General features: G+C 40.5%; 4 protein-coding genes across 11 annotated transcripts in view; 1 reads left to right on the forward strand and 3 right to left on the reverse strand.

The window, feature by feature from the left end:
- Positions 1-288: 288 nt before the first annotated feature.
- Positions 289-3,577, forward strand: LOC100119941 (probable histone-lysine N-methyltransferase Mes-4). 2 transcript variants are annotated; one of them, XM_001603583.4, is made up of 5 exons: positions 289-625; positions 858-1,113; positions 1,188-1,564; positions 1,644-1,691; positions 1,831-3,577. In XM_001603583.4, the coding sequence occupies exons 1-5, from the start codon at positions 557-559 to the stop codon at positions 1,867-1,869; spliced, it is 789 nt and encodes a 262-aa protein (XP_001603633.2). In that variant the 5' UTR covers positions 289-556; the 3' UTR covers positions 1,870-3,577. The 2 variants fall into 2 exon arrangements, with proteins under 2 accessions (XP_001603633.2, XP_008216917.1); XM_008218695.1 differs by having other exon boundaries at positions 1,644-3,577.
- On the reverse strand, positions 3,565-14,336 carry LOC100119908 (mucin-5AC). Of its 4 annotated transcripts, XM_031932407.2 has the most exons (10): positions 12,082-14,336; positions 11,864-12,009; positions 11,508-11,793; positions 10,895-11,011; positions 9,697-9,978; positions 7,187-7,653; positions 6,507-6,925; positions 5,861-6,263; positions 4,599-5,437; positions 3,565-4,524 (listed from the first exon to the last, which is right to left on the reverse strand). In XM_031932407.2, exons 1-10 carry the CDS (start codon positions 12,458-12,460, stop codon positions 4,014-4,016), a joined length of 3,849 nt encoding a protein of 1,282 aa, XP_031788267.1. In that variant the 5' UTR covers positions 12,461-14,336; the 3' UTR covers positions 3,565-4,013. The 4 variants fall into 4 exon arrangements, with proteins under 4 accessions (XP_031788267.1, XP_031788268.1, XP_031788269.1 ...); XM_031932408.2 differs by lacking the exon at positions 10,895-11,011 and having other exon boundaries at positions 12,082-13,068; XM_031932409.2 differs by lacking the exon at positions 9,697-9,978 and having other exon boundaries at positions 12,082-13,068.
- A 969-nt stretch (positions 14,337-15,305) lies between these two features.
- Positions 15,306-22,604, reverse strand: LOC100119876 (piwi-like protein Ago3). 2 transcript variants are annotated; one of them, XM_001603532.6, is made up of 13 exons: positions 22,274-22,604; positions 20,835-21,187; positions 20,591-20,713; positions 20,361-20,498; positions 20,087-20,285; positions 19,701-20,014; positions 19,361-19,628; positions 18,938-19,282; positions 18,611-18,861; positions 18,389-18,539; positions 18,105-18,305; positions 17,585-17,773; positions 15,306-17,510 (listed from the first exon to the last, which is right to left on the reverse strand). In XM_001603532.6, the coding sequence occupies exons 2-13, from the start codon at positions 21,182-21,184 to the stop codon at positions 17,181-17,183; spliced, it is 2,859 nt and encodes a 952-aa protein (XP_001603582.2). In that variant the 5' UTR covers positions 21,185-21,187; positions 22,274-22,604; the 3' UTR covers positions 15,306-17,180. The 2 variants fall into 2 exon arrangements, with proteins under 2 accessions (XP_001603582.2, XP_008216915.1); XM_008218693.4 differs by lacking the exon at positions 22,274-22,604 and adding an exon at positions 21,420-21,441.
- A 343-nt stretch (positions 22,605-22,947) lies between these two features.
- LOC100119839 (cGMP-dependent protein kinase foraging) overlaps positions 22,948-26,645 on the reverse strand; it is a 29,291-nt gene continuing 25,593 nt past the window's right edge. For all 3 annotated transcript variants that reach the window (XM_001603499.6, XM_003424382.5, XM_003424383.5), the window contains 6 exons: positions 26,222-26,394; positions 26,000-26,146; positions 24,833-25,279; positions 24,328-24,627; positions 24,177-24,239; positions 22,948-24,089 (listed from right to left, as the gene is read on the reverse strand). In XM_001603499.6, the coding sequence (XP_001603549.2) occupies positions 23,924-24,089; positions 24,177-24,239; positions 24,328-24,627; positions 24,833-25,279; positions 26,000-26,146; positions 26,222-26,394 (1,296 nt within the window). In that variant the 3' untranslated portion in view covers positions 22,948-23,923. The remainder of the gene's footprint in view (positions 24,090-24,176; positions 24,240-24,327; positions 24,628-24,832; positions 25,280-25,999; positions 26,147-26,221; positions 26,395-26,645) is intronic.

Here is a 26,645-nt window from a genome sequence, read left to right on the forward strand (position 1 = left end):
AGAATTCCATATGTATTCTACATAATGTATAATAGCGATTCTTTTTATTCGAAAATATACGATTTACATAATAATGCCTAAAAAGTCAATGTTTACAACACGCATAGACGCGAGTTTATCTTAAATTTCGCGCAAAACCAATCCACTACACGCAGGCTTACCAACTTAGATGTAAATTAATTTTCAACCTCTCGTCCCTTCTGAAATTCGAAATACAAAAGAAAATCAGACAAACAAACAAGCTGCTCGAACAAATTATCGATTGAAATTCGTCAATAACGGCAAAACAATCACTTACCACAATGCGCGCATTTCGGAGCAGTTTCTAGTGTTGTGCTTGCCCGTGAACGTGGCAGACGTGAAAAAACTTGAGCGCCACCAGCGCTCGAAGAGCCGCGAAAACGCGGGAAGTCATCCCGCCTCGCATCGGGTTATTCGGGATAATCTTCTGTGTTTGTTGACGTTGACGGCCTGGGCCAGTACTGTTGCAATAATTATAATAAATAAAAACCTTAGCTTTAGTCGAACTCGTTGATTTATAACTGTTCCTCGAGAGATGGAGCACGAAGAGGACGAGCACAGCGGGGAAAGTTCTCTGGAGAAACACGACGAGAGTATGGAACTGGTGAGTTTTTTTTAGAAACTGTGATATAACCTATTCGCTCGCCTAAATAAACGTGAAACCATGTTATAAACTTTATATAACCCGACTTCTCAACGAGTATGGTATTGTAAATGTTGTAATCTTTTCATGCACTGCGTTGTATGTTTTTACGGCATTGATCATTGCAATGTTTTGATTACGTAACCTGTTACTGAATAGATATTAATAATGAGATTGATGAATATTTTTTAAGGATGAAGACAGTGCCTCAGAGGAATCGGAATCCAGCAATGCCGATGAAAGTAAAAATTCCTCAACGGATGTGTCCATGGTCAATGACTCCAGAAACTCTACGCTTGTTAACAATGCATTATCATCCGAAGACTTGATTAAGAACAGCACATGGGAATTGGGAACATTAGCCTGGGCTCGAATGAGCATTTATCCATTTTGGCCTTGCATGATCACGCATGATCCTAACTCTCCAATGATTTATCAAAAAGTTCAAAGTATGGCAGCATTATTTCAAAGCCTTTTATACAGGATTACATTTGTTTCATACATCATTGATTGTCTGTTACAGCTGTTGGTAAATCTAAAACATTGATGATTCATGTACACTTCTTCAATGATAATGGAAGACACAGTTGGATACCCTCACATCACATGCTGCATTTTGACAATGGAATTGAAGATTTTCGTAAACGTGCTAGTCTTGTAACTGATATTATAAGAAAGAAGGAACCCAAGTTTGCTGCTGCGCTGACCATCAAGCCAAATATTTATGGAACATGGCAAAAAGCAGTAGCAGAGGCTATGGACGTACTTTATGAAATTGATATGTCCCCTTTGGAGAATTTCAAACCGAGACAAAAAGACTCAAAGACCAATGCTTCAAATAACAATGGCGCCATCAAAAAAAGAAAACGGAAAGATGATGACACAAAAAGTGCAAAGAAGGTAAACAACTCAAAGTCCTTTATCTGACTAACAGCTGACTAACTGAATTATTACAAGAATAACACAATTTATTTTGCAGCATTTAAAACAGACTGATTCAAATGATGACTCAAGACTGAGTACAAATGTAAGTAATACTGATGTAGAAAGTAATTTAAACTTAGAAACTCCGCCAGTTTCACCTCCAAACGAGGATGACCTACGAGCCGCTACCTTTCAAAAGCAAAAACGCATTTCAAAAATGATAAATAAATTACAACCACCAGATTTTGAAGTATACTACGAAAGAAATTTTTTCACCATAAGAGATCAGCACACTGATGCAACAGATGAGCAGGTACGAGAGTATTTATATGATGTTTGGCAAAGCATGGCTCCTGAAGAGAAATCAAAGTACCGCTCAACCTATAAAATTGAAAATCACAGTTAACGTTATAGAATTTCTATTGTATTTCTATTTCTAAGATATGCCATTTTAGTTGAAATCAAATGATGTAGCGAGTATCAATATTGTATAAAGACTAAAAATACTAAAAATTAGGAAATTTATAAATAACAATTTTTATCATGAATTTAAATATAGAAAAAAAGTTGATTTTACAAAATATGAAATGCAATTACAGAAACCTGATGATTTTATATTCATTCTAAAAATACAACTTACTAGTTAAATAATTTTAGAGATCCATCCATCAGTAGTGATTTTAAATTATACATGTTTTTGTAAAATCTATCAACGTGTAACGAATTTTACAAATAACAAAATTTACTATTGATTGTATTGCTCATATTAACTATTAAATCGTTGTCTCAATGAATTTTTCTAAATTGTACAGGTTTACGTTATTTTAAACTTATATGATTGTGTAAATAAAAAAACTATCTTTACTGTTGCACTATTGATGCAAAATCTCTGTTGATTTTACTTGTTATAATTAAAAAATTATCAAAACATCTGTAAGGGTAATATTTTTAAATACTCGTAAGCATATTGTTAAATTTTCTATTACCATTTTGCGTGAAAAATTGCTTAAAAAATCTGGTATACTGTGTGATACATTGACAATCATTTAGAACAATATGTATAGTTGTGTAAAACCCGAACAGACTTTTATCACTTCATCATATGTAAAATGGTTAATGAATTTTAACGCTATTTTGCACAAAATATTGAATATCGAAACTATTTTTGTATAATAAATTTTAAAAAGTGCATATAAAACAACTGCTAGTAAGTTGTAAGAATGTTCTTCGATAATTTTAATAATAAAATCGTAAAATATCAACTGCATAAAATTGTAACTTTCGTAATTTAATATTCTACAAATTAACTCTAAGATATTCAAAAACAATAATTGATTTTTTTTAATCTGTAAATAAAGTTCAAGATTTTCGGAAAGTGTTATAGAGGTTTGTTAAAAATCTTTTACAATCGGGATAAACAATGCCTCTATCACACTACTTTGCCTACGTTAAAAAATGATTTAAAATATCAACTCTATAGTAATATACTTTTACATTCCGTATTTTTCAACTAGATTAGATTTATAAACGCACTTGAAATGCAATTGAAGTGTTATGGTTATTCTTTATGAACCAAAGTGCGGCCTTACCTCCTTTTCTATGTGATTGAGTCCACACGCAAAATTAAAATCAATTGCCATTTTCAAGTTATTTACTTACTACTATAAACTTTAAATAAGACTAATTTAATTGTTTACTTTGACTTCTTGCGGTAAATAAATAACTGACAATTAGTTTAAATTTAGTTCGTAAACAATATCAACTTGACATATAAGTATGTACATTGTGCAATATTGTAAATGCATGAACAATCGATCCAATAAGTGTACTTTACTATGTGCCTAGCAAAACGCGAAAAATGTACATGTACTGCCATCGCTTTTATGACTTTTATACTGATTAAAAATTACTTATTTGTTATGGTTGTTAAAAAATAAAAAAATATTTTCATGTACATAAGTAATAAATATGACGAGTTTATCTTTTAAATTGTATTTTATTTATCCTTAAAATTACTTCGAATCTTGTAAAATAAATAATCTTCAGTGTTGTCTTGAACGGGTACTGAGCGAAGTGGTTATTATAAGGAAGATTTTAAGAGAACATTTTAAAATTAAAGCAATAAAATCAAAAAAAGAAGTTGACGTTTACTACGCGTTTATTAATCGTTGATATTATATTTATATTTTATATATATATATGTATATATATATATATACTTACAATTAAACGTTTCGTATGTATACATGATTTATTCGAGTTTTTTAAAGATACATACATGATTTCTCTATTTACAAGGCGCAATCGTCGTTCGCGACTGATCGTCGATGAAAAGAAGACCGAAGCGACGTCGAGCACCAAACAACACGTCTGAATTTCGGCGGTATCTCTTTACAAGTGTGTTTACGCGCGTGTTCGTATAATCCTAGTTTTGTTTGAGCTTAGCGAAATCGATTTCTGCGTAAGTGAAACCCTCCTGGACGGGGGTAGGCGAGACAGGAGGCGCTCCGGCAATCTCGGGCAAATCGAGACGCGCATAGTGCAAAAGAGTTGCTCCGGGCTGCAGCTTCTCGTAACCCTCGCTATCCAGGGGACTGGGCGTTGGTGTTGGCGTAGGTGTAGGTGTAGGCGTGGGTGTTGCAGTTGGCGTCGTGTCGTCCAAGATCTTCGGTGAGGCAGGTTTCGGAAGCTGCACAGGCTTGAAACCGGAGGGCGTGGGACTCGTAGTCGGCGATGCAGTTACAAGACGTGGCTTTGATACCGTCAGATCTGACAGCTTCTTCGTGATCGGACTGAGAGAAGGTGCTGGCTCTTGACTCAGAGCTATGGAATTCGAAGTAAGCCGCAGAGGCTCTTTGCTGACGGAACTTGTCACAACCGGATTGCTGCTAACGAGGCTTACGGGATCATTCTGTTTACTCGTCACGGTAACATTTCTGAAAAATTATATTTTATGAATTGAAAATACTGATGTATTGAATAACAGACGAGTGAAGACACTAGCACCTACCTCGTCGTCGAGTTCACAGATGTGTCGGGAGGGTTGTCGTGGGCCTTCTTCGATGAGGGACAGCCGTCAACTCCGGGGAGAGGACTTGGTGCCGAGATTTTCCTTGTAACTGGCACGATATTGCCACTTTCGTTCTTTGTGGAAGATACATCCCCGACAGAGGAAGACTTGTTATCAGTGCCAGCTTGCGATGTGTTGAATGGCTTGACGGGCGACTGGGGACTGTTAAGCGAGAAAGGGAATATCGTGGCAGAGGAACCGGTCGGCGTGGCCCGCGGCGGAGAAGCTGGCGTGCTTGCTAGGCTCTCTGAACTTGGACTGCCATTGAGCGGCAAAAAATTTGGGGTCTTGGAAGACTTGCTGCCAGCCTGAATCGCGATTGGCAACGAGCATTTTTTCTTGCGATTATTGTTGTGATGTCTGCGATTGTTACGACCTAGTCCCATGCTCATGTTTATGTAGTCTTGCTCGAGACTAGGTTTGGCCTTGAACGACATTTCAACGTAACCCTCGGGAGGACGTCGAGGTTGTGGCAAGTCCATGGGCGCAGTTCTGGTTCCGCCAGGAGGTCCGTTCATCTGCATGTAGTCGTCCTGGCAGGGCGACGGAACCTGTTTTGGACTTATTCTAGACTGAGTCCAATCCTCGAGACCTTTATCCATTCTCATATAGGGCGACTCCGTTTCTTCGACAGGCTTCAATAATGATGAAACCTGCGTTATGACTGGTTTATGTGTAGAAACCATTACTAAAGAATGATTGTGATTGTGATTGGCAGTAGTAATATTGTTATTATTGTTGTTATTGTTGCTGTTACTGTTGTTATTATTCCGATTTATCTGTAAAAAAAAATTCTAATTAATTTTCAGTTATCAATGAGAAATATTTCTATCTAAATACAAATTATAATTTTTTTAATGTGCGTTGAAAAATGTACATTTACTTAAACTTCTACATTAATACTAAAATTTATGTACAAAAAAATTGATACTAACAGTTCTAACTGAGATAGTCACACGATGTTCTTTTATTTATATTACTGTCTGTATCATGATATTTAGTAATGTATTTATCGACACAAATATTTAAAGTTTTATCTCCAAGAAGTATCTAAAAAGTATCATTCATGCTTTGGCTATATAGCGGTGCGGAAATGACCAATGAATCATGTTCAATCAGCGCACAAATAACATTTTACGAAGAAAGTATAAAAATGTTGGACAAACAAATGAATCATGCAATTAATGGTATAAAATGCATACCTTTGTTGGTCCGTTCATGTCAACATAGGGGGCAGTGGTGGATATTGGCGGCTGTCCAGGAGACATATCGACGTAGGAACTGGTGTCGGTGGCAGTTGAATATGATTGCGATTGCGAATACGAGGAGGGAGGCGACGAGAGTGCAACTGGGCCATTGGGCCTAGTGAAGTCCAGTTCCATAAGGTCTTCCATGCGCTCGGAAGTGATGGAACAACCGGATTGATGGCCCCATGAACTTGATAAAAGAGGCGCCGAATATGACTTGTTCGAGTGCGAACTCTCAATACCAGCGACTAGTGGAGCAGTAACAACATTAGCAAGCCTGCCGATTTCAGGCCTTTTCGATCGACTTCCCACAGAGAAAGCACGCACTCTGCTTGCTTCTTGTTGGGCAATTTCCAGTCTGAAAGTAAATAAGCACAGGCATTTAGTGACAAACACATGTAGTTTTCCGAGCTGATTTGTTTTCTAAGTAAATTCCTTTTTTTAGTCTCTACTAAAAAAACAACACGACAACACAGTTCTGTTTTCACGACCTTTTGAAATAAAGCGAAAGAACGAAGTGAGATAATTATAATTTCAAATGAGACGTTATATAAAAGTGCTTGAATTTGAAATATAAACAAGCGCATCAAACTTGGTTTACCTATTTTTTCGATGCCTATTGGCGGGCTCGGGCCGCGAGCCAACGGAGTAGGCCCTGGTGGGCCTCGCTTGCAGGTCCTCTCCAGGTGGGAGGAAACTCGTGACCTTGTCGAGGTGATACTCCGAGAATCGCAGATCCGTGCTGGGCGTGCCGGAGGTAACAGAACAGCTGCTGCCACCGTGCTGCGACATGTCGTCAGGGAAGTGACCGTTGTGGTTGTTGGCCGGATCCATGTCGACGTAGCCGTGATCGCCAACCGGTGCCATCGGCACGTAGCCGTCCGGCAAAGTGCTGCTCTCCTCGACAAGTGACGAAGTCCGTGAATGCGAGTGCGCCCCTGTCGCCGGGCTCATTGGCATGTACGCACCCCGCCCGGGACTCGAACTGCACGGGCTGTACATCTCGACGTAGGAACTTTGCTGCAAATTTTTTTTCGACACATGTTTTTCGGTTAGATCATCATTATGCAAAATTAATCAAGCCTACATCTGATTAGGATTCGCGTGCGTAAAAACAAATTTCTTTTATCGAATTACGCCCGGACCGATGTACACGAGATAATCGTGCATTTCAATCTCCGATCAATGATGAAATACGAGATTCTGACAAAATCGCGCGTGCGGCAGCACTAATTCATACGAAACAACTCTCATTACAATGAAATCCGCATTGTTGCATACCTGCGAAGGGGAGCAGGACTTGAAGTTAGGCGAATACTTTTGCTGGTGGCTGGCGGACCAGGGCACGTAGTCGTCGCCGTTCTCCTCGAGGATGACGGGCTCGTCGGGCGTGAGCGAGTGCCCGTATTTAGATATGACCGCCTCCTCCATGATATTCTCGGACGCGTCGTCCATGGACAACGAGGATCCAGCCGAATCCGTGGAACAGGCGGCAGAGGCCGGACTGATGGGCATCGAGGCGACGGGCGGCGAGTACGACAGCACCCGGCTGTGCATCGAATGTGGCCTGGGCACGTGTGGCGCCAGGTAGGCCACTCTGCCGTGCTGTAATGACTGTTGCGCCATGGTCGTGATGACGCTGTTACTGATGACGCTGGTGGTGATGACTGGACCACCGGGATGACCCTCGCTCGTTGTGCGCGCTCTCGATGGCAGACTATCGCATCTGTCCCGCACCGTTGGAACGCCTGAAAATGCCCAGAAAACTAAATTAGTCATTGCCATTCGAGGATGTCGGAGTGGGTTATCTGATGCGCATCCACCGTGCAGCGGGGTGCAGGAAGTTTCGTTTCAAAGCCAATACCATTATATCCCAGCGTTTATATTAATAAAGTTGAGAGTTAGTATATAGTGGTCAATCGATATCGTTTGCTCATATAAGTATGGTCATTGTTTTTTTTGTCTGCTTTTTAGTATACGGCGCATTGCATATTCATGTATCGGCACACATATTGTACACGAGAGCACATTAGGCACGCCCAGATTATAATATGTACACAAGGCTCGTAAGTAACCAATCTATCTTGAGCGTTTTTTGTTAATTCATAAACAAAAGATAAGGAGATGCAGAGCAATATATATATATATATACATATGTGCAACAATATACATCTAGTTCGTGGCCTTTTCTTTTATTCGCTCCTCATCTGTCTCTCTGTCGCGAGATCGTGCGTACATAACGGGACTTGCTAATTAGAAAATAAAGGCGTTGCTGTTACGTCATTGTTGTCTCGTTCTCCGGCTTTGATTTTTCCGGTAGATAATATATTGAAACAATTAAGGCTACATCAAAGTTTTAAAGGAAACAACAACAAGTTGAGAGTCACATCAGTCTTAACAATAAAATTAAGTGAGATCGCTCGACCCGGGAAAACACACGGTTCGCTTCAAAACCACTACCGGTGCTTTGGACCGACATTATTCGCGTCATCTCCGAAAAAAAATCAAGTTCGATAATAGAACAACACGGCGATAACGTCATCGTCAACATTTTCTTTATCTAGACACAGCATCGACGATCGCCGAATTATCTCCACACATAGGAGTGACACAAGTCGCTGTAGAATTTAAAGTGTGTATCCGGCGATTATCCAAACGTCATAATCGACGGGGTTTCCCACGCGCGTAGCAAATCAACACACTATCACTAGTCTCGCGTCTGATACAGATCGTTGTTGGTCTACAGTCTTTATACGTGCAGTGGAACATCGCGATGTACGTGAAAGTCTCGGCATTACTTCGTAGCGATGACACCGTCGATTTTTAAAACAAGTTGAGTCGCTCGCGCGCATTGCCTCGTTGTATCTCTATATATCTGCGAATGCACCTTGCGTTTGGAGGTCAATGCCGTAACCATGAATGATTGCCGGGGTCGAGCGCAATTATCTATCGTTTGAAAATATTGGATCAGCGAGTTTATAGCTGCACTTCGGCTGTTTTTACGAGTCTGTTGGCCTAGAATAAAAGGTTGAAAAATTATAATTTTATCGTGATCGAACGGTATTAATGTGCTCAACCTGTCGAAAATTAAAATGCTGATGTTATATTTAAAATAATATATACAGGTACATACGCTTCGAAGAAATATATTATATATATATAAACGTGGACATTGAAAAACACCTATACTTTGAACGGCACGTAATGGACACATTCGATGAATCATATATATTGTTGAACATTGAATATTGAAATGAGACTGTGTATAGTGTCGGGTTAATAATATGACAAACATTAGCGGCGTATACGCCATACAGACAGGATCTCGTGAAAGAATGTTAATGCAGACACAAAAAATAACGTCAAAAAAAAGTCGACTTAGGCCGAGGTTCATTCAAAGTATATTAATCGCACAGCAGATATAGGGGTAAAACCATGACATGTTAGCGATGTAAGTAAACAAAAAAATGAAGCGTGAGTTCGATGTGTCGGATCATGCAAGCAACGCGACGACGACGACGACGACGACGACGAAGGCACCTGCGTGCTACATAGGAGCAGATGTATCATCTCGACTTTGACGTCGTAAAAGGATTGCACTGCAATCTGGAGAGAATGCGCAAACTGACAATTATGACGAGGAGATTCACTCGCTGATGGCAAAGAGCACGGATTTCGCTTATTCTTTTCGTCAGCGTTCAGACAAGGGCTGACAGAGATGCAGAGAAGGAGAGAGAGAGAGAGAGAGAGAGAGAGCGAAAAAAAGAAACAGTGATAGAGAGAATACATACAGCGTAACACGGATCTTTTGGATGATTGCGTTTGATTGATAGCAACAGCGGCTAAGGGCAGCGACAGGGTTCTCTGATGGGATATTGTCGCGGTTGCGGTAGTGCTTGTTGTGCTCGACGATGATGTTGTATTGGCATGAGTGGATTGGGATATGTTGTTATTGGTTGTGGATGGGATCGGATGACTTGCTACCGAATGTCGACGTCTATTCGTCATGGCAGCGCTGCTTTTAGTAGAGGCGCTTGTCCCCAGGATTCCGCTCTCTGTTACACCGACAGCAGCTGCAAATTTACACCACAACCCTCATTCTCTCGTATCTCTTTTTGTTTTTTAATCGTTGGCTCTTATAGCTTAATCAACTCTCCCTACATACGGCTAAGTGTACAGGTACAGGCACCTCATACAGACATCTCAAGACTAAAGACTCATCTGCCACCCAAACTAATTTGGATCGTAGCAGTATATACTAAGCATTCTCTCTGTGTCTCCTCACCGATCTCAAGTCATAATCACCAAGTAATTATCACATTCCAATCGTTTTCCAAAACACATTACATCCATATATATACGCTTTTTTTAATGCTCCATAATTACTGCAAGTGACTAATGACTCGTAGTGTGCAATCTTGTCTATATTTACAATCTGTTTGCTTCTACATAAAAATGTAACGACACTGATTCCGAGTCTGATGTGTTTGCCAGTGTCTAGCGATCAAGGTTTTGGCTAAAACTTTGTTTCTACGTATAAGTCGAATATCTATGTGGGATATGTAAAGTAAAAAAATAAATAAAAAAATACGTATAAAAGATGAGCTAAGCAACCAATGGATAACATTGCAAATTTCCGCAAAGTCCAAATGTATATGGCAAATAGCAAAAGCACCTTAAAGGTATACCGACATCTAGCAGCTAGCGTTGGAATGATGGAATAAGCTACATTTCAATTTTTATAATTTATACATTCCAATGCCAAAGAAATCAATAAATTCCACGCAGACAGAGGTATGCAATGAAAGTAATTTTATGCTCATGGATATTAAGAAAAAAATAGACTAAAAACAATATATTGTCTCTCTACGTGGATTGAGAATATACTTCAAAACGTTGACATATAACTGATCTTTCCTATCCAAATATAAGGAGTTGCACGAGCGAAAGAGAATAAAAAAAGCGTACGACTACTGTGACTGAACAGACCCATATGTGTATTGGAAGTAGAGGTAGTCTGTGTTTGACTACCCTGTGAGGGGGCAGATGCAGTGACGTTCTGCTCCTGTAATGGTGCCACCTGATCCTCGTGCATCCTTTGTTCCTCTGTAAAGCCCGCAACCCACGTGTGTTACTTGAAAGCTCATTTATTTAACAATTTTTAAATCATCGCATTCTTATATTTGCCTTTTGTGGGAATCAAGTGCTCAATGTTATTTTCCTTTGAATTATTTTAAAAAATATGAATATGAAACTAGTGTCATTATTTTTACTATAATACACTACGTCATGATATTAATGGTATAAAAAACTTAAAGAATAAATTAAATGTTATTTCACTAGATATCATACACGTAAGCAACTTTCACACAGAATAATTTAACTTTTACAATTTCAATGAAATGTTTATTATTGTAAATTACTTGTAATTAACGTGAGTCAGCAATCTTTTAACACAGAATGACAAACATCAATTTAAACTTGCACAGTGAATGTCTGTGAGTCACTACATTGTCTTACAATGTAGCAAAACAATTGCTGATAGTGAGGTAACATACGCCTATTAGATATGAGAAGATGAAAACCTCTATAGAGGGCCTACCTAAAGGTGAAAAACTGTGCAGTTTCTGCGCAGTGTGCCTCCTCTGCAAAACCGATATAGGTTTGCTGGCTTCGTTGGCTGAGGAACTGCGCAACCTCTGCCTGGGACCTTCATCCTTGGTGCTACTGGAGTTGGTCATAGCATTGTTGATGGCTGTGTGCATGTTCTGCGCAATGTTATTGTCCTCAACTTCCATCCAGAACTCTCCTCCACCTGCAATGGCGGACCGACCCACCTCCATGTAGAATATACGGTCCATGCAGCCAGAGCGTCTTATGCAGCTCAACTGTAATAACGCCCATACACAAACATGAGCAAATCTGCCAGATTGGAGCAATAATAAGAAGGCTACTCACGGAAAATTCAATAGAGTCCGACTTGTCATCGGCTCCAAGCTTGACCAAGCTGAGAACTCGGTCTGTGAGGCACAGTCTGTAGGGACCAGTGATGTTCTTTCGCTCTCCGAGTCCCTTCTTCTGCATGATCACCTGCCAGATGTGCTCTACGGACAAACATGGATGCATGAGAGAGGTGAACGAAAACAAGCTGTCAAGCTGGGACAGTGCTGGCTCACCAAATGTAGGCCGTGGTTGCTCGCCATCTGTCTGGTCACCATTCTGCAGGAGTAGCAGAGCGTTGAGCCACTGCTCCTGGTCCTTCTCGTTTTCCAGCACCAGGGAGAAGCAGTCGTCCTTGGTGTAGAGAGCGATAACATGCTTGTGCTTGGTGTCCGTGCGGTTGTTGATATTGAAGCAGCTGCGCACGGAGATGCTACGCTTGGGCGGTTGCCTGCTCTCGTACTTCTTTTTGCTGTCGTAGTACTCGAGGCAGGCGGGATGCCCTAGAACCTCGGCATGCAGCACGAAGTACTTCTTCTTGAGGGTCTTGAGCTTCTTGAGGTGAGCGGCGAGGACGACGGGCCCCGGCGATTGGACCACGGACGGGGAGGACATGTTGTTGTTGTTGTTGTTGTTGTTGTGATGATGGTGGCGGTGGTGGTGGTGCTGCTGGTGGTTAGCGGCCGCGGAACGCAGCAGCAGCCACGGGGGGGAAAGGAGGCTGGCGACGTGCGCCGTGTTCAGGTGGTGCTGGCCCGGGGAACCGCGGGCCTCGGCAGCATGGCAGGTGCTTGCTACGGCGAGCACGTGTTGCGGTGGCGAAGAGCGGCGAGGGCTCCTCTCGGCCGTCCGTCGCGCAAGCGAGTATGCGGTGCGCGTACAAGCATACGCACACGGCTGTCTCGCTCGGGCGCGCTCTCTCCCTCTCGCTTTCTCCCAAGGTGTCGTGTCGCGCTCTGTCTCTGTCGCGCTTATGTGCTCGCCGCGAGCGAAGAAGAGAGCGAGAGAGAGAGCGAGAGAGTTGATCTCTCCCCCTGCGCCTGAGGTTGCGCGCGTGTTGCGTGCGCCGCGCCCTAGACAGCGCCCGTGCGCGTCCCCGCGCGGCCGGCCAGCTTGGGGGAGAGCCTCGGCGACACCGCTAGCAGCATCCCTCGGAGGCTGCTCCTGATGCGAGGCTGTTGCCGCTGCTCGGCGCCGTCGGGGACTCAAGGCCGGGACGGCGGCGGCTCATGTGCGCAATAGGCGCCGCGCGGATGACCTGGCCGCTCGGCTCCGAGTCCAACTGCGACGACGGCAATGACGACGAGGGGATCGAGCCGCGGTGGCGCGCGAGCTGCGAGAGACGGAGGCGGTCCGGGGGAGGGGGGCCCCAACAGCAGTGCTGCGAAGGAGCACACCGCGCGAAAGAGGCTGTTCCCGCAGGAGGCCAGGTGTTGCCTCACTCGTTCCTTCTAGCGCCGTCTCCCTCTCTTCTTTCACTCCTCTCCGGGTTATGCGCTGCACTTTTCTATTACGTTGCACATGTAGTATATAAATACGTCGCACTCTCGTTTCCGTCCGACGCGCACTATATGCGTTGGCCGTTGGGCGCCTCTCTCTCTTCGCTATATATACACATGGTATATCGGACGTGTATAACGCAGCAGCAGCAGCAGCAGCAGCACGCGAGTCTGCTGGGTTGATGAACCTGCTGCTGCCCTCGGAGAAGAGGCTGCGCGCTCGTCTCTCGCGCCTGCTGCCGCCGTGGGATACTTGGCAGCTGCTCCGCCGACGACGAGATAGCGAGGCGCGGGTGACCACACACGGGGGTTCCGTACACAGACGGAGACGGATAGACGTTATACGTAGTTATGGGTACTCGCGCGTGCACGGCGCCGTGTAAATGAGCACTCACTGCACTTAACTGAACTGCACTGGGTCGCGGTTGCCGTGGATATGGGAATCACACGGAACTAATGCGTGCTCGTAAACAGCGAGCTATCAGGCCGTTGGAGCGCTGGTTTTGCGCACGCTAAGCAATAAGACGACGGGTGCTCGTGTCCATCTTGGAAAGGTCATGTGTGTATGGTAAGCTTCGCAGTTGTAAACAAGCTGTACGCAGGCGCTGAGCACTCGAATGGCGGCGGCGGCGGCGGCGGCGGCGGCGCGCGCGCGCGAGAGCTACTACGACGACGGCCCGACGGGCATCGTATAGCCCGCTATACCTCCGCTCGCGCGCGATACACACAGAGACTCGGACACATGTATGAGCATATAATACGTGTGACGCTCCCTCTGCTCTCTCTCTCTCTCTCTCTCACGCGCGAGGCTTGTTTGCGTGCATGCCAAGTCGCGACTCGATATTATACACACATGTATACTCGCGCGGCGTACACTCACTACCGAGAACACTGTGTATATAGCGATCCGCACTGCACTGCTGCTTAATATTTCGCTGACTCGATTGCGCAGCTGCTCCGCTCTGGCCAGATTGTTTTTACCGCAGCAGCGAGCCTAGCGACATATAATAGAAAGAGAGAGGAGGATATAGGATCCAGACGGCGGCGGCGGCGGCGCGCGATTCAGACTTAACGCACGCACACAGCCATGTGACGGCGATGACGCGCTTGTTGTTGTCGTCGAATCGCTCCGCGCGGATACATATACGTGTACATACGGCCGAGCGTCTTCTCTCTCTCTCTCTCTCTCTCTCTCTCTCTTTGCGCTGTTGTTGATCGCGCGGAGAGCTCGCTCGCGGCAGCTATACGCAGACCACGTGTCCCCCTACCTCGTCGCGCCGCTGCTGCTCCGAAACGCCAGCACTGCTACTTTCGGTCTGTTTTCGCTCCGCGATCCACATTACGATCGCTAATCGCTTCGACGTGTTTTCATGTCCCTTTTATTGCGCTGCCGCTGGCTCGATCGTTGGTGTACGGTGAGATCGAAATCGCGAAGATTTTCCCTTATGGATGAGAGAATTTCACGAGTATTTTTTTATGCATATAGCACACATATTTCACGAGGATTTTTTGCTGTCGTGGACTGTCTCGCCGCAGTTCGGAGAGCGGAGAGATATTATCGTGCAGCTCATTCACAACAAATCAAACGCTCTCGCGAGAGATTGCGTCATTCGTGTGTATAACGGTTAAAAAAAGTAACAATGCGAACTTGGAACAAGTTGCGTCGATAGAAATATGTTACGTGCACGTAACTTTCTCCGATCCACCTCTCGATTTCCACCGGTTGTATTTAATTATTTACGAATTTTTTATATACGCGCGATACTTGCTCGGACGAACTACTTGTTTGTAGTTTGCCTGAGTAAGTATCAAGTATCAACGGTGGAATATGAATCACCGTTGAGGAAATGACGGTCACGAGAAGAATAATATTTCGATAGATTTTGCAACCGTCGATGGAATGATTCTTTCAAAATTCTGGCCACATTCACTTTCTTTTTAGAAAATAAGAATGCGTTTCGTTTCGAAAATTTCATCTTTTATTGAAACTATAAAAATACATATTTACATTTTTAGACGTCCACATTTTAAATATTTGAAAAACGAAAGTACAAATAAAAGGTAGACTTTTTTCGTTTTGGCATCGTCTTTTCTAACACTAAGGAACTAAATAAAATCCCTAATTGGTGTTGAAACACGAAGAATCTAGCTTAATGAGTAAACTGCACAAGCCAAATTTACGAACCAAGTGTTGTTAATTAATTTTTTTTAATTATTTTAATGTTTAATTGGGTACCTAATGTTTAAATTTTTATATAATTATTTTAGAGATTAGACAGAGATAAAAAATCGATTAAAAAGATTAACATTAAAAACGAAACTGAAGCGTATTTCAATTCAAACTCCACCCCACAATGCTCAATCTCAGGGTGGAGATATAAAAGGAAGACAGCATATTTGGAAAGGGGAAACCGAGAGGTACCAACAAATATTACTATATTTATTTGATATAAACATGTTGGATTTACCTCCCGAGTTTCCTAATTGTAGGTGTCACCACCAGTCGTGCTCACAGCGAACGTGCGACTTACACTTCACGCGCCAATGATTCAAATCGAGAAATTTGAGTACATGGCTTAGAGCCGATAACAATATTCTGATTCATTAGGTTTTTTTTTTCAAGGTCATGGTGTCAATGAATGAAAGAATAAGTAAATTCCAAATTTTATGAATTTCTTCCAATTGTATTGCTGACTTAATATAATTGCGGTCTATAGTAAATCTTTCTGACTACCATTATGTATGCAGTATCTCGCTTTCAATTAATTATACAAGGAATGATATGTGTGACTTTAAGTCAATAGGACCTCAGTTTTGAATTTTCCATTCTATCCATGTATAAAAAAGAGATAAAGATTAGTATCGAATTGAAGCTCTAAGAGCCAACTTTAGAGCGTTATCAAAGTATTTTATTCATCAGTTGAATAAATTAGTTTCTAGGCGCGCGTAGCGCGTAGAATTTCGAATATCATCACCTTTAAAAGGGAGATTGCAATTAGTCTCGAAATGAAACCATTCAGAGCGTTAACAAAAATTTTCATTGGCTGGTCAGTTAGGTTAGTGACGCAGGCATGTGCACTTTTACTATTGAAATTAGTTAATACAAGCTAATTTGGTCACCAAATAGCTAACTAACTCTTCTCCCAGATTTTAAATCCCCGCCATTTAGACTCGAATTATCATAAGATAATTCGATATCACCAGCAGTCAAATTCGTTCCGACTACCCCTCATTCGAAATTTTATACGAGCTCTATACTAATAGTTCTGCATCTACTTTGTGGTACACAACAATAGAATAGAGAACATTTATTCAGCTGCAATGTTATTGAATTTTGATAAAAATATAGTTTTAACAAGAAATATACTTATTTGACAAACGCGTTTTAAAGAGAAATAATTATAAATACAGAAAAAGCGGAATAGAATATTTCACTTTTTGTTTTATTGAATTGTTGTCACTTTCAACATAAACTGCATGTTTCTAGAAATGTGTAAAAAAAATATAATCTAAAATCGCGTCTTCTTTATGAAAATAATCATTTACTTAAATACCACTACGTAGTTTAAGTTTCTAAGCCTACTTGTGCAAACAAAGAAGACCAATTTATCACATATCTCTACAATGTACGCATAGGCCTACGTATTTTTAAAGCCTCTTTGGCTCTTACATGACTCTCTAAATAATACTTCACAGTATCCAGTCATAAATGAAATTTAAAAAAATAAACAAAAATTAACTACATAATAAGTAGAATTTGTGGAAGTCACATGATGAATTCAAAACTTAGTACTTGAATCGTGTCCTTAATAAGCCTCTAAAATAAAAATTTAAACTTACAAATAATACAAAAGGTTGTTCAACTCATGGCTTGGTTCAGACTTAATACTCTGTCCAACCAAGTATGCCAACTTATGTGCATACTGACAAGGTGCAGGTACCCTAATGGTACCTGGCCAATTATAATACAAATGGCACAGTTTGTATGTAAATCTTTGCATGTGGTCTGTTTTTACATCACCACCATCGTGCAGAACAATGTAATGAGTAGGCGTTACTGTGCCCTGCCTAACTAGTTGAGGAACTAAATAAAAGTCGTATAAAAAGCGACGGGTAATAGTACTATCAACTACCGTTCCTGGTGGAGGATTTCCGAGTTGTCTTTTCTAAAAAATATACATAAAGAATTAAAAAAAGTTAACGACAAATTGAACAAAACCAGTATTTATGTATAGTTTACCTTTTCGAAAATACGCGTATTCACACGCTTTTGGACGATAATAACAGAAAGCTTTGGCTTATAAGCTGGGTCAAGTCTTGCACACGTATTTAAAAATTGTCTTACTTCATAATTCTTAACGGTTTCTAACTGACCGTCGCCGACACCATCACGGTAAATAAATATCCTGTCGGGATACTGACCATTTTTCTGCAATACATTAATTTAAATCGATTTAAGTTCATACGACTAAAATGTCCTTTTTATTATATGAATTCAGCGCGTGCTTCGCGCACCGAATTTGCTTAAGATTAAGAGTTCAAAATCACAACTATATTTATACCGGATATTTGTTTGTAACCCAATCAAATCGCTTTATCAACGGCTTCAAAACATCCGATCAATACTTTTTTAAGAGAGGAAAATAAAATAAATGATAAAAATGAAATATATAAAATACATATACATATTGAACATCTCTTGAGATAAGCAAAAGTTTGAAAGAATATTTAACGAATATTTAACAATTTTGTTTACTAACCTCACGATAAACATTGATCGCAGACACTAGACATTGGCTTAAAAGATCTACTAATTCTTGATGAGGAGCTTGCAGACAAACTCTACTATGCCAAGATGTCAGCATTTTATCTAAACTTGCGATAAAAGCAGCTACACTCCCTTTAGAACCTTGTCCCACACCTGCGTGGAATACATCAATCCCACACACCATAGCATTCGTCTGAAAATAAATTTAATGCATCAAAAATTTGTTATCCATACAATTGTTCAAAAAAGTGAAGTATAATAAGATTGTAAACTTACGAATGGATTCTTTAGAGCCCATAAAGCACCACCAAGCTTACAATTTATCTGCAAAGCAATCTTTTCTGTTACGCTTTTAAGTTTTTCAGGTTTTGCTATTGTCCTAGAAATGATTACTTGTGATGGAACAGGAGTTTCGACACAGCAAATTCTAGAAATATAAAACAATGATATTTAAAATCCATAAAAAAACTTCAATTGTTCACAAAACTATATGTTTACTTTTTTACTGCTGAATATTTGTCTTGTCTTAGTGCAGGGAAAATTATCACAACCATGTTTAACCGATTCTTCACAACCTTACGAAGTTCTGACACATAAGTCTCAGTACTATCATCCTTAAGGAAAATAAGTCGTGGATCACCAATTCGAATGTTAACTTTCTGACAAACACCTTTGAGAGTTTCAACAAAATCATTACAATTTCTCTGATTTTTTTGTGTACATAAGACCGCCCAATCAGGCATGTTTGGCTGCATAATGAAAGTAACAATTTATTGGTAATTTTTTTTATAAAACTAAAACATCTCAAATGCTTAAGATACCTACAGTTCTTAAAACTTTGCTATTAGTCGCTACTTTTCCCCAGTCAGCATTTGGTGATTTGGTTTTATAATCATTTCCAAACACCAATTCTTCTGGATCTAAGACTCTACCAGTAAGATCCAGTGTGTCATTATCTATTTCCAATCCCCAGTCAGCTAAAAGTTTTTTCGTCACTTCATTTCCATTAACTTGTTGAATGAATTTTCTTATTACTTGTCTTCGTTGCTCGGGGGATACTTTAGTCACTTGAGAAAGATCTTTGGTAATTCTAAAATCACTTCTTATGCTATCAGTGATTCCTGCGAGAAAACATAACTCGGGAATAAGCAAAGATACCTTCTCAACTGTCTGTAAATAGTAAATATTCTTGAATTAATAAACAAAAAATAATTCTCATAAAAAAATATACATAAAATAGTTACATACTTCACCAGTGGTCTTTTTTTCTTTTGAGCGATGCACAAGCAATGGCTGCTTGAGATCTTGAATAGTTATATTATAGTGATGTTTGTAATAATCGAATAATGAAATTTCCTCATCTTTTCTCTCGAACTTGAGCATAGGATTTTTATCCCAATCAATATCGTCAATTTTGTAAGTTCTATTATTATATCTAGTTAAAACGGAAGTTCCAATGATCTCATTTGCTACAGCATTTTTAAAATTATTTGGGTTTTTATGATACATGTCAGTCCTAAAAACATTTTGATATGCATTGGTATAATTTTTTTTTCAAATTTCTAGTCAAATTTGATGGAAACCTTACATTAGATCTCTGACGGTATCTAATCTCATTACTCGATGAGTAGCATCCAAGTTTAACTTTAGACCACCCTCCAATTCGTTTATTGCCGTCACATAACCTGGCCAAACTTCAAGTCGATGTTGAGGAATTTGATGAGCACATGTTGGATTAAAATCATGTCTTCCTATTTTAACTAAAGTCAAAGCTTTCATGACTCGATTCATAAGATTGTTAAAGAAAGCTATGTTTTGTGTCATAGCCTGTTTCTTCTGAAAGATTACAGTCAGAGTTACTATAGAATTATCTAAAGGGTGAACAGATTCATATGTCTGTCGCTGAAAAAAAAATCCCATATTAATTTTTGAAAAAATTGAATCAATAAATATAAGATTAACACTAACACTTACATTGTTTGGTAATTTTATTGGTAAATAAAGGACAGTTCCATCAAAAGTTTTGACATTGCCCAGATCATTTAGATGTTGATTAAGTAATTTATATCTTAAAGATCGTGAATCAACATCCGGCGCGAATTTCACTTCATATTGGAACATACCCTTATCTTTGTTAACTTTTAAATTGATATAATTTGCCGTCAAAGAAATCCTTAAAGAAATTATTCAAGCTGATCAATTATCATAATTCTAAAAATAATTAAGAACAAAGTTGTCTAATCGTTACGTTTTTCCTGACGATCCTTGTCGAGAAACAATTTCTTCTTCAGTTAATGAAGATTTTGTTTCTTCCAATGACAAAGAAGACAACTTTCCTATAACTCCAGTTTGTTCTCCCGATGTTTCCAGAGCATCTGACTCAGTTCTGAAAAAAGTTAAAGCGTGGAAATTAATATTTTCAAAAGCTTATCTTGTGATATAGGCATCTCCGACATAAAATGAACATGTAGTACATACTTTTTCTTTAATGTACCAAGAAACGATCCTCGACCTGTAGTTGAGGTGGATGTGGTTTGAATAGATGTGACTGAAACTGTGGTGGATGGTAATGGCGACGAAGAATCTGCTGCAAACTCACTTCTAAAGTAGAAAAACGTCTTAGTACAATTTTATATTTTGAATCAAATGCTTATTTGACTTTTAAAAATGGATCATACAAGGGAAAAATGAAAATTAGATAAATATATAATAGAAGACATGCCTTATCTTCATTGCACTGAGCAATGCTCCTCGACCTGTCGTTAAGGTAGATGTGGTTTGCACAGATGTAACAGAGGCTGTGGTGGGTGGTGTAGGTGTTGAGGTATCCACTCCTGGTGTCATTTTGCTGCGAAGTTTTTCCAATAGACTTCCTCTACCTCTACCAACACCAGTTGTTGCACTTGGTTGGAGTACAACTGCAGCTTCTTGTTTTAATTTTTCTAGTTGTTTTTGCTGCATTTCTTGCATTTGCCTTTCACGCTCCTGTTCTTCTCTCAATCTTTTTTCTTCTTCCATTTTTTTCCTAATCACCTCAAGGAAATTACCTCGCCCAGCACCTCTCCCAGCCATTTTCTAAAAATGATTGATAAACATCATATTTTAATACTTGGCTAAATTCTCGATTACTAACAATTTAACAGGTTTGAAATTTCATGAAAAGTGATATCAGTTTTATCAACAAAAAGTTATCAATTGTATATAAAAATATTCAAAACGCCTTAACATTAACTTCATTAACAGTCAATAAAGGATTTATACTTCAGAATGTCATCATGCATATATTACTAATAATCCTGCTTTATACCTTAAACTTGAGGAATAATCGATAAAACCAAATCTGATATCTTTGTATTTTTTAAACATGAAAAAAAAATAAAAGTCAACTGCAAATTTTAAACAAGCAATCGTCTTTTTTTTTATATCTAGGTATCTTTTTTTTAATAAACCACAAAATACCTATCAAAAGTGTAACAATATTCGTTGAGGATTACGTATCAGGTTGCAGATTCCTACACAAGCTATATTCTTCGTGTTTTGCCCTTAATTTAAAAGACAGAAGTGAATAAAAAAAAAAAAAAATTCCGTATTTTCTTGCAATTTCTTGAATGCATTTCTGATAATCAAACATATTCGAGAATAATCGGTAGTTGCCGACAGTCTCGTATAGGCGTATCGTATCGGTAACATAGAAGTTCCACTATATAGAAACAAAATCGCAAAATTCTCTAACAAAGGAATCTGCCTCATATCCCAGTTTATCCACGAATACCTATTTCATTCCTTTTAACCGACTACTATCAACTGGACCTGTACATTTTTTTTATTGTTATACAACTTTACGAAATAAATTTCGACTTTTAGTCGAAGAAAACGTATAAAATGCATGGGTTCGCTGAGTAAACGACGCTAAAAACTACGTCCACTAAAGCCAAAGCCAATTGGAAGACGACAAAAGTACTTATATACACCCGACAAAACAAAAACGACATTCAACGACGACGCTGCAGTACATAAAGCGTCTCGCGTCTACTTCATCTATATGCACGTGTCAAATTCCTATGAACACCACACCATGAGAAGAAGCTTGCGTAGCTTTTCCTAACAATGGCCGGCGTCTAATCGAAAAATGCCTTTCAAACGCATGCAATACATAATTACCGTTTTCTATCGATGTCCGATGTGCAGAAGAAAACGCCCGAAGAAGGGCCGATGACACGGGCCTGTCTCCTGGACAGCCAACAAAGAAACAGACAGCCTGAAAACGCAGTTTTTAACAACCTATGCGGCGCACGACCGGCGCGAGAGTGAGTCGCTAACGCTAAGTATCCCGCGATTCCCGCGCTGCGTCTTTTGCCGATGGTGGCGTGCAAGACCGCACGAGTTTACCCCCACTCCTCGGTCTTCTCGATGCGACGTTGCGCTGCGCTTCTTCAAGGCGGCCAATGTTTTGGGACCCGAGATAAAGAACTCAAAAAGTTCTCTGTATAAGTACACGTAGGGGAACCGTAGGGGTACCTTTTTACGAGATTTTCGTAAAACACCAGACCTGACAACAAGGTCACACAGGAGAACTGGCAACAATGTTTGGACTTTTTGAAGCGTCCCACACACGCGCGCGCGCGCGAACGCACAGTGCACGCACGATGAGATTCTGCGAAGATGCGGCAGCTTTCTGCTTTTGTGTATATTTTCGGAGAGTTTGAAATTTGAAGCAAAGTTTATTCGCAATAATATTAATGACCTTCCTTTATAAGCCTAAAATTTGGAATGCAGCTTACAGAAAAACAAAGGTGTGTTATATTAGTATAGCAGGAATAAAGTAAACACACGAATTATGTAATATTAATAAAATTTATTTTAATATTGATATATATATCTATATATCAGATGCCTTATGTCTTTATATTTCTAAAAATTATTTACATGATTCACTTTCTTGTAATAGTATTTTTTTAAAATAGAATTATCGTAATAAACTATAAAACGAATCAAACAACAATATTAATTCAAACGATCTATGTACGAAGCACAATTGCTAAATGAAGACCGCCTTTGACAACTTTATAGTAAATTGCAACACGAATGGCAAGAGAATTTTTTTTAAGCCGTTTATATCTTACGTGTACGCGCGTCAACTGCTTCTTTGATTTACAAATCGTGTGCAGTAATGGCACTTGGCGCACTGGCATACGTCTCACAATATGTAAAAATCTAATCGAGTCAGCAATTTGTTTCGTTCAGATACACTCTAACATCAGGACTATCATTCGTACAGCATGACTTGAACAATAACATACAAATTGAAAATATAAATGTTTGAAGAATAGACCCTTCGCATTTATAAGTATAAATTTTTCGACATAAAAAATTATTAACGAATTTCCAAGATTTTATAACTGATCGGTCACTGTGTTTCACAGCAATATGAGACCTATAATTTGTTATAGGCTCAATCCTTGGTTCCTATTAAAAATTACTATACGCAGTAACATTATACGCTCTGTAGTACGCTTTAGTGTAAAATTTAATAAATTGTTCCTACAAATAACCGACAGTAGCAAACAATAACATGGTCCCAAAATACTCAAAATACTCACTTTGAGATCTTCGACAAATAAATTATCAAAAATGAGAGCATTTCGGATCAATGTTTAAGACATACCGTGAGTCTAGAAAAGTCGGACCTTATTCCAGAGGTCAACGTTCGTCAATTATAAAAATATTATTTTTCCGTCCCGCGGATGCGCTGGAGACGAATACAAAAATACATTTTAGAGAGCCGTGAGGCTTTTCATCAAATTCCTGCTGTTAAAAGTCGTTATCCCAACCAGATATATCGTCGGGCGGAGGTGGTTCTGCATCTGGCGGGTACTCGTCGAAGTTGGTCGTGTCCATAGGACTCAAGACTTTTGGCATTATTGGAGGTTCCAGCGTTCTTGCTCGCAGACCTTCCCAATTGAAACCGTCAAACCACCTAGAATAATTAAAAATCGTTAAAATACGTTAGCGATTATGGAATTTAACAAGTTACAAGTTTTCAATGACTAAATAGTCGACTTACTTGTGCTTTTGAATTTCGCTGATGCCTCCTTTTTGGTAACCAAGACGTTCAGCTGGATTATCTCTGGAAAAGAGATTAAAGTTTATTTTTAGATTTTCCGCGTCAAGTTCCGAGCGATTCAGGGAGCAAGATAAATTTTAACGAAAATTACCTGCAGAGCTTCTTTATCAAAACCGTAGCATTGCGCGTTATCGTTCTGGGAAACTCGATCGCATCGATACCTTTCAAAATAATGTTGTATGTTTTCATTGGATCTGCTCCGGTGAATGGAGGGGTTCCAGTGAGCAGTTCAAACATCAGTACGCCGAGCGACCAATAGTCAGCACTAATATCGTGACCTCTGTTGAGGATAACTTCTGGGGCTACGTATTCCGGAGTACCGCAGAAGGTCCACGTTTTTCGGCCATGATCGAGTCGTTTAGCGAAGCCAAAGTCCACTAGTTTCACATAACTGAAAAAAAAAAAAATAATAATAATAATAATACCCGTTAGTACACGTTTCCCAAGTGAAGTGCCAAACCGATCATACGCATAAATAACTTTTATGAATTTATTACTGTTTACGCAAAAGTACACTACACTGAGAAATTGATCGCAGAGTTGAAAAGCGAACAAGCTCCTCTGGCAATACGCCACGCGCTCTGATATATGCTCACCCTTGACTATCGAGAAGCAGATTCTCGGGCTTGAGATCTCTGTAGATGATGTTCCGGGAGTGTAGGTAGTCGAATGCCTCGACGACGCAGGCCGTGTAGAATCGCGTGGTCGAGTCGTCGAAGTGACCCTTGTCCCGGAGAACCGTCCAGAGCTCACCCCCGAGACAGGCCTCCATCAGCATGTAGAGGTACTTGCGGTCCTTGAACGTCTTGAAGAGCTTGACGATAAAGTCGCAGTCGGCCTCGCCCATAATCCGCTTCTCCGACATGATGTGCTGCTGCTGTCGCGTCTCCACGATCTGCGCCTTCTTCATCTGCTTCAAGGCGAACGACCTCGAGTTGTCGCCGGCTATCTGCACAAGCTCCACTCGACCAAAGCCACCCACGCCGAGGGTCGCCAGCGAGCGCAAGTCCTGCAGCCGCAGATCCCGGAACTCCTCGTTCAGCCTAGCGATACGAAAATTAAGATTAGCGTGGTTGAAAAATTATCGATTCGACTCCCATTTTCAACGGTTATGATCAGATTTCGTGTTGTGTTCGTTGCGAAGTGTATAAGTACTACACTATTCACACAAACATGTACAGCGATATCGGCATGCAATAACAGCGATACTAGCGCTCAACAGGCTCGGGATGGACGTTTTCCGGTTTCCCAAAAAATATTGACAGCGACAATCCATAACTAGTAAACTCGAAAATTATGGCTAATTTTAAAGAGCAGCCTCCTCGAAATATACGGAGCATATTTTTCCAAGCGCGCAGAAATAAACTGTTGACTCGAATCAAGCGTATACGCGCGCGACTCTCCGTACACTTCGCGCGCTCTTCGGCACGTACAATAAAGCTTCCGGAAAGGGCTTATAAATAGATCAACGTCAAGACACAGAGAGCGGGCAGTTCGGAAAACGCTCTTCCCCGCAGCTATCGAGCGACAACATACACACGCACTACACATCCGTGCTCGAGAATAGAATCCTCGTGAGACTTACTTTATGATAGCTTCGCTTACTCCCCCATCCTTTAGAGAGTTAGGCATGAAACACAGTTAGGTTAGGTGTCAGGCGTATTAAAGGGTCATATTAGAGAGTGAATGAGCGCGAGCGTTAAGTCGATGATGCTTCGTATATGCGATAGATACATGTTTAAAAATTTCTCTCATCCTCTCACCTTCTGCGTACGACTAGCTCGTCCTTGTAGCGCATTCGGATCTCATCGAGGGACGATATCAGTTGATTGAACGTTTCTCGATCGATTACGAGACAGCTAACTCCGTCCGGATCGTCCGCAATGATGTTCGCCGTCCTGAGATCGTCACTGTGGAGAAGCGGAGTAGAACGTGAATTTCCATTTCAAACGTGACAATTTTCTTTTCGACTCCTCGATACTCACCCTTGCAGCGCCTTCTCGCCGAAAAAGTCGCCCTTGCTCAGAGTTCTGATGAACTTCTCGTCCGTGGTGTCCGGCTGCTTGATGGTCACCCTCACCTGACCTCGGCTGATGATGAAGAACGTGTCTCCTCTCGCGCCTTGTCGAACGATGTAGTCGCCATTGTTGTAGAAGGTCTGGAAGCGAAGTGAGAAATTAAAATAAGCTGTAAGTGCCGTAGGTGGCGTCGCTGGGTGACTTTTTGCTGACAAATGAAAAACGAGCCGCGCTCACAGCTCTCTTGATTTTCGCGCGCTTTATGTAACGTATATTAAGCGGCGGGAGATAGCGGAATTGCTCGTTAAACAATTTCTTAATCGCACGGAAGAAACGTCTATATTTAAGCCGTGTGTATATCGTAAATGAAGTTTCTATTTTAAAAAGTGTA

Source organism: Nasonia vitripennis, chromosome 5 (assembly GCF_009193385.2).
Source record: "Nasonia vitripennis strain AsymCx chromosome 5, Nvit_psr_1.1, whole genome shotgun sequence".
NCBI classification, from domain to species: Eukaryota; Metazoa; Arthropoda; class Insecta; order Hymenoptera; family Pteromalidae; genus Nasonia; species Nasonia vitripennis.

Coding starts and splice junctions, on each gene's coding strand:
- LOC100119941 (XM_008218695.1), top strand. CDS start 557: ATGGAGCACGAAGAGGACGAGCACAGCGGGGAAAGTTCTCTGGAGAAA. Junction 1,114..1,187: donor GATTTATCAAAAAGTTCAAA/GTATGGCAGCAT, acceptor TGTCTGTTACAG/CTGTTGGTAAATCTAAAACA. Junction 1,565..1,643: donor ACACAAAAAGTGCAAAGAAG/GTAAACAACTCA, acceptor TTTATTTTGCAG/CATTTAAAACAGACTGATTC.
- LOC100119908 (XM_031932407.2), bottom strand. CDS start 12,460: ATGTCCTCCCCGTCCGTGGTCCAATCGCCGGGGCCCGTCGTCCTCGCC. Junction 5,438..5,860: donor ACATGAACGGACCAACAAAG/GTATGCATTTTA, acceptor TTTTTTTTACAG/ATAAATCGGAATAATAACAA. Junction 4,525..4,598: donor TCTGTGAACTCGACGACGAG/GTAGGTGCTAGT, acceptor ATAATTTTTCAG/AAATGTTACCGTGACGAGTA.
- LOC100119876 (XM_001603532.6), bottom strand. CDS start 21,184: ATGGCTGGGAGAGGTGCTGGGCGAGGTAATTTCCTTGAGGTGATTAGG. Junction 18,306..18,388: donor GGGCTCTAAAGAATCCATTC/GTAAGTTTACAA, acceptor ATTTATTTTCAG/ACGAATGCTATGGTGTGTGG. Junction 17,774..18,104: donor CGATCAATGTTTATCGTGAG/GTTAGTAAACAA, acceptor AATGTATTGCAG/AAAAATGGTCAGTATCCCGA.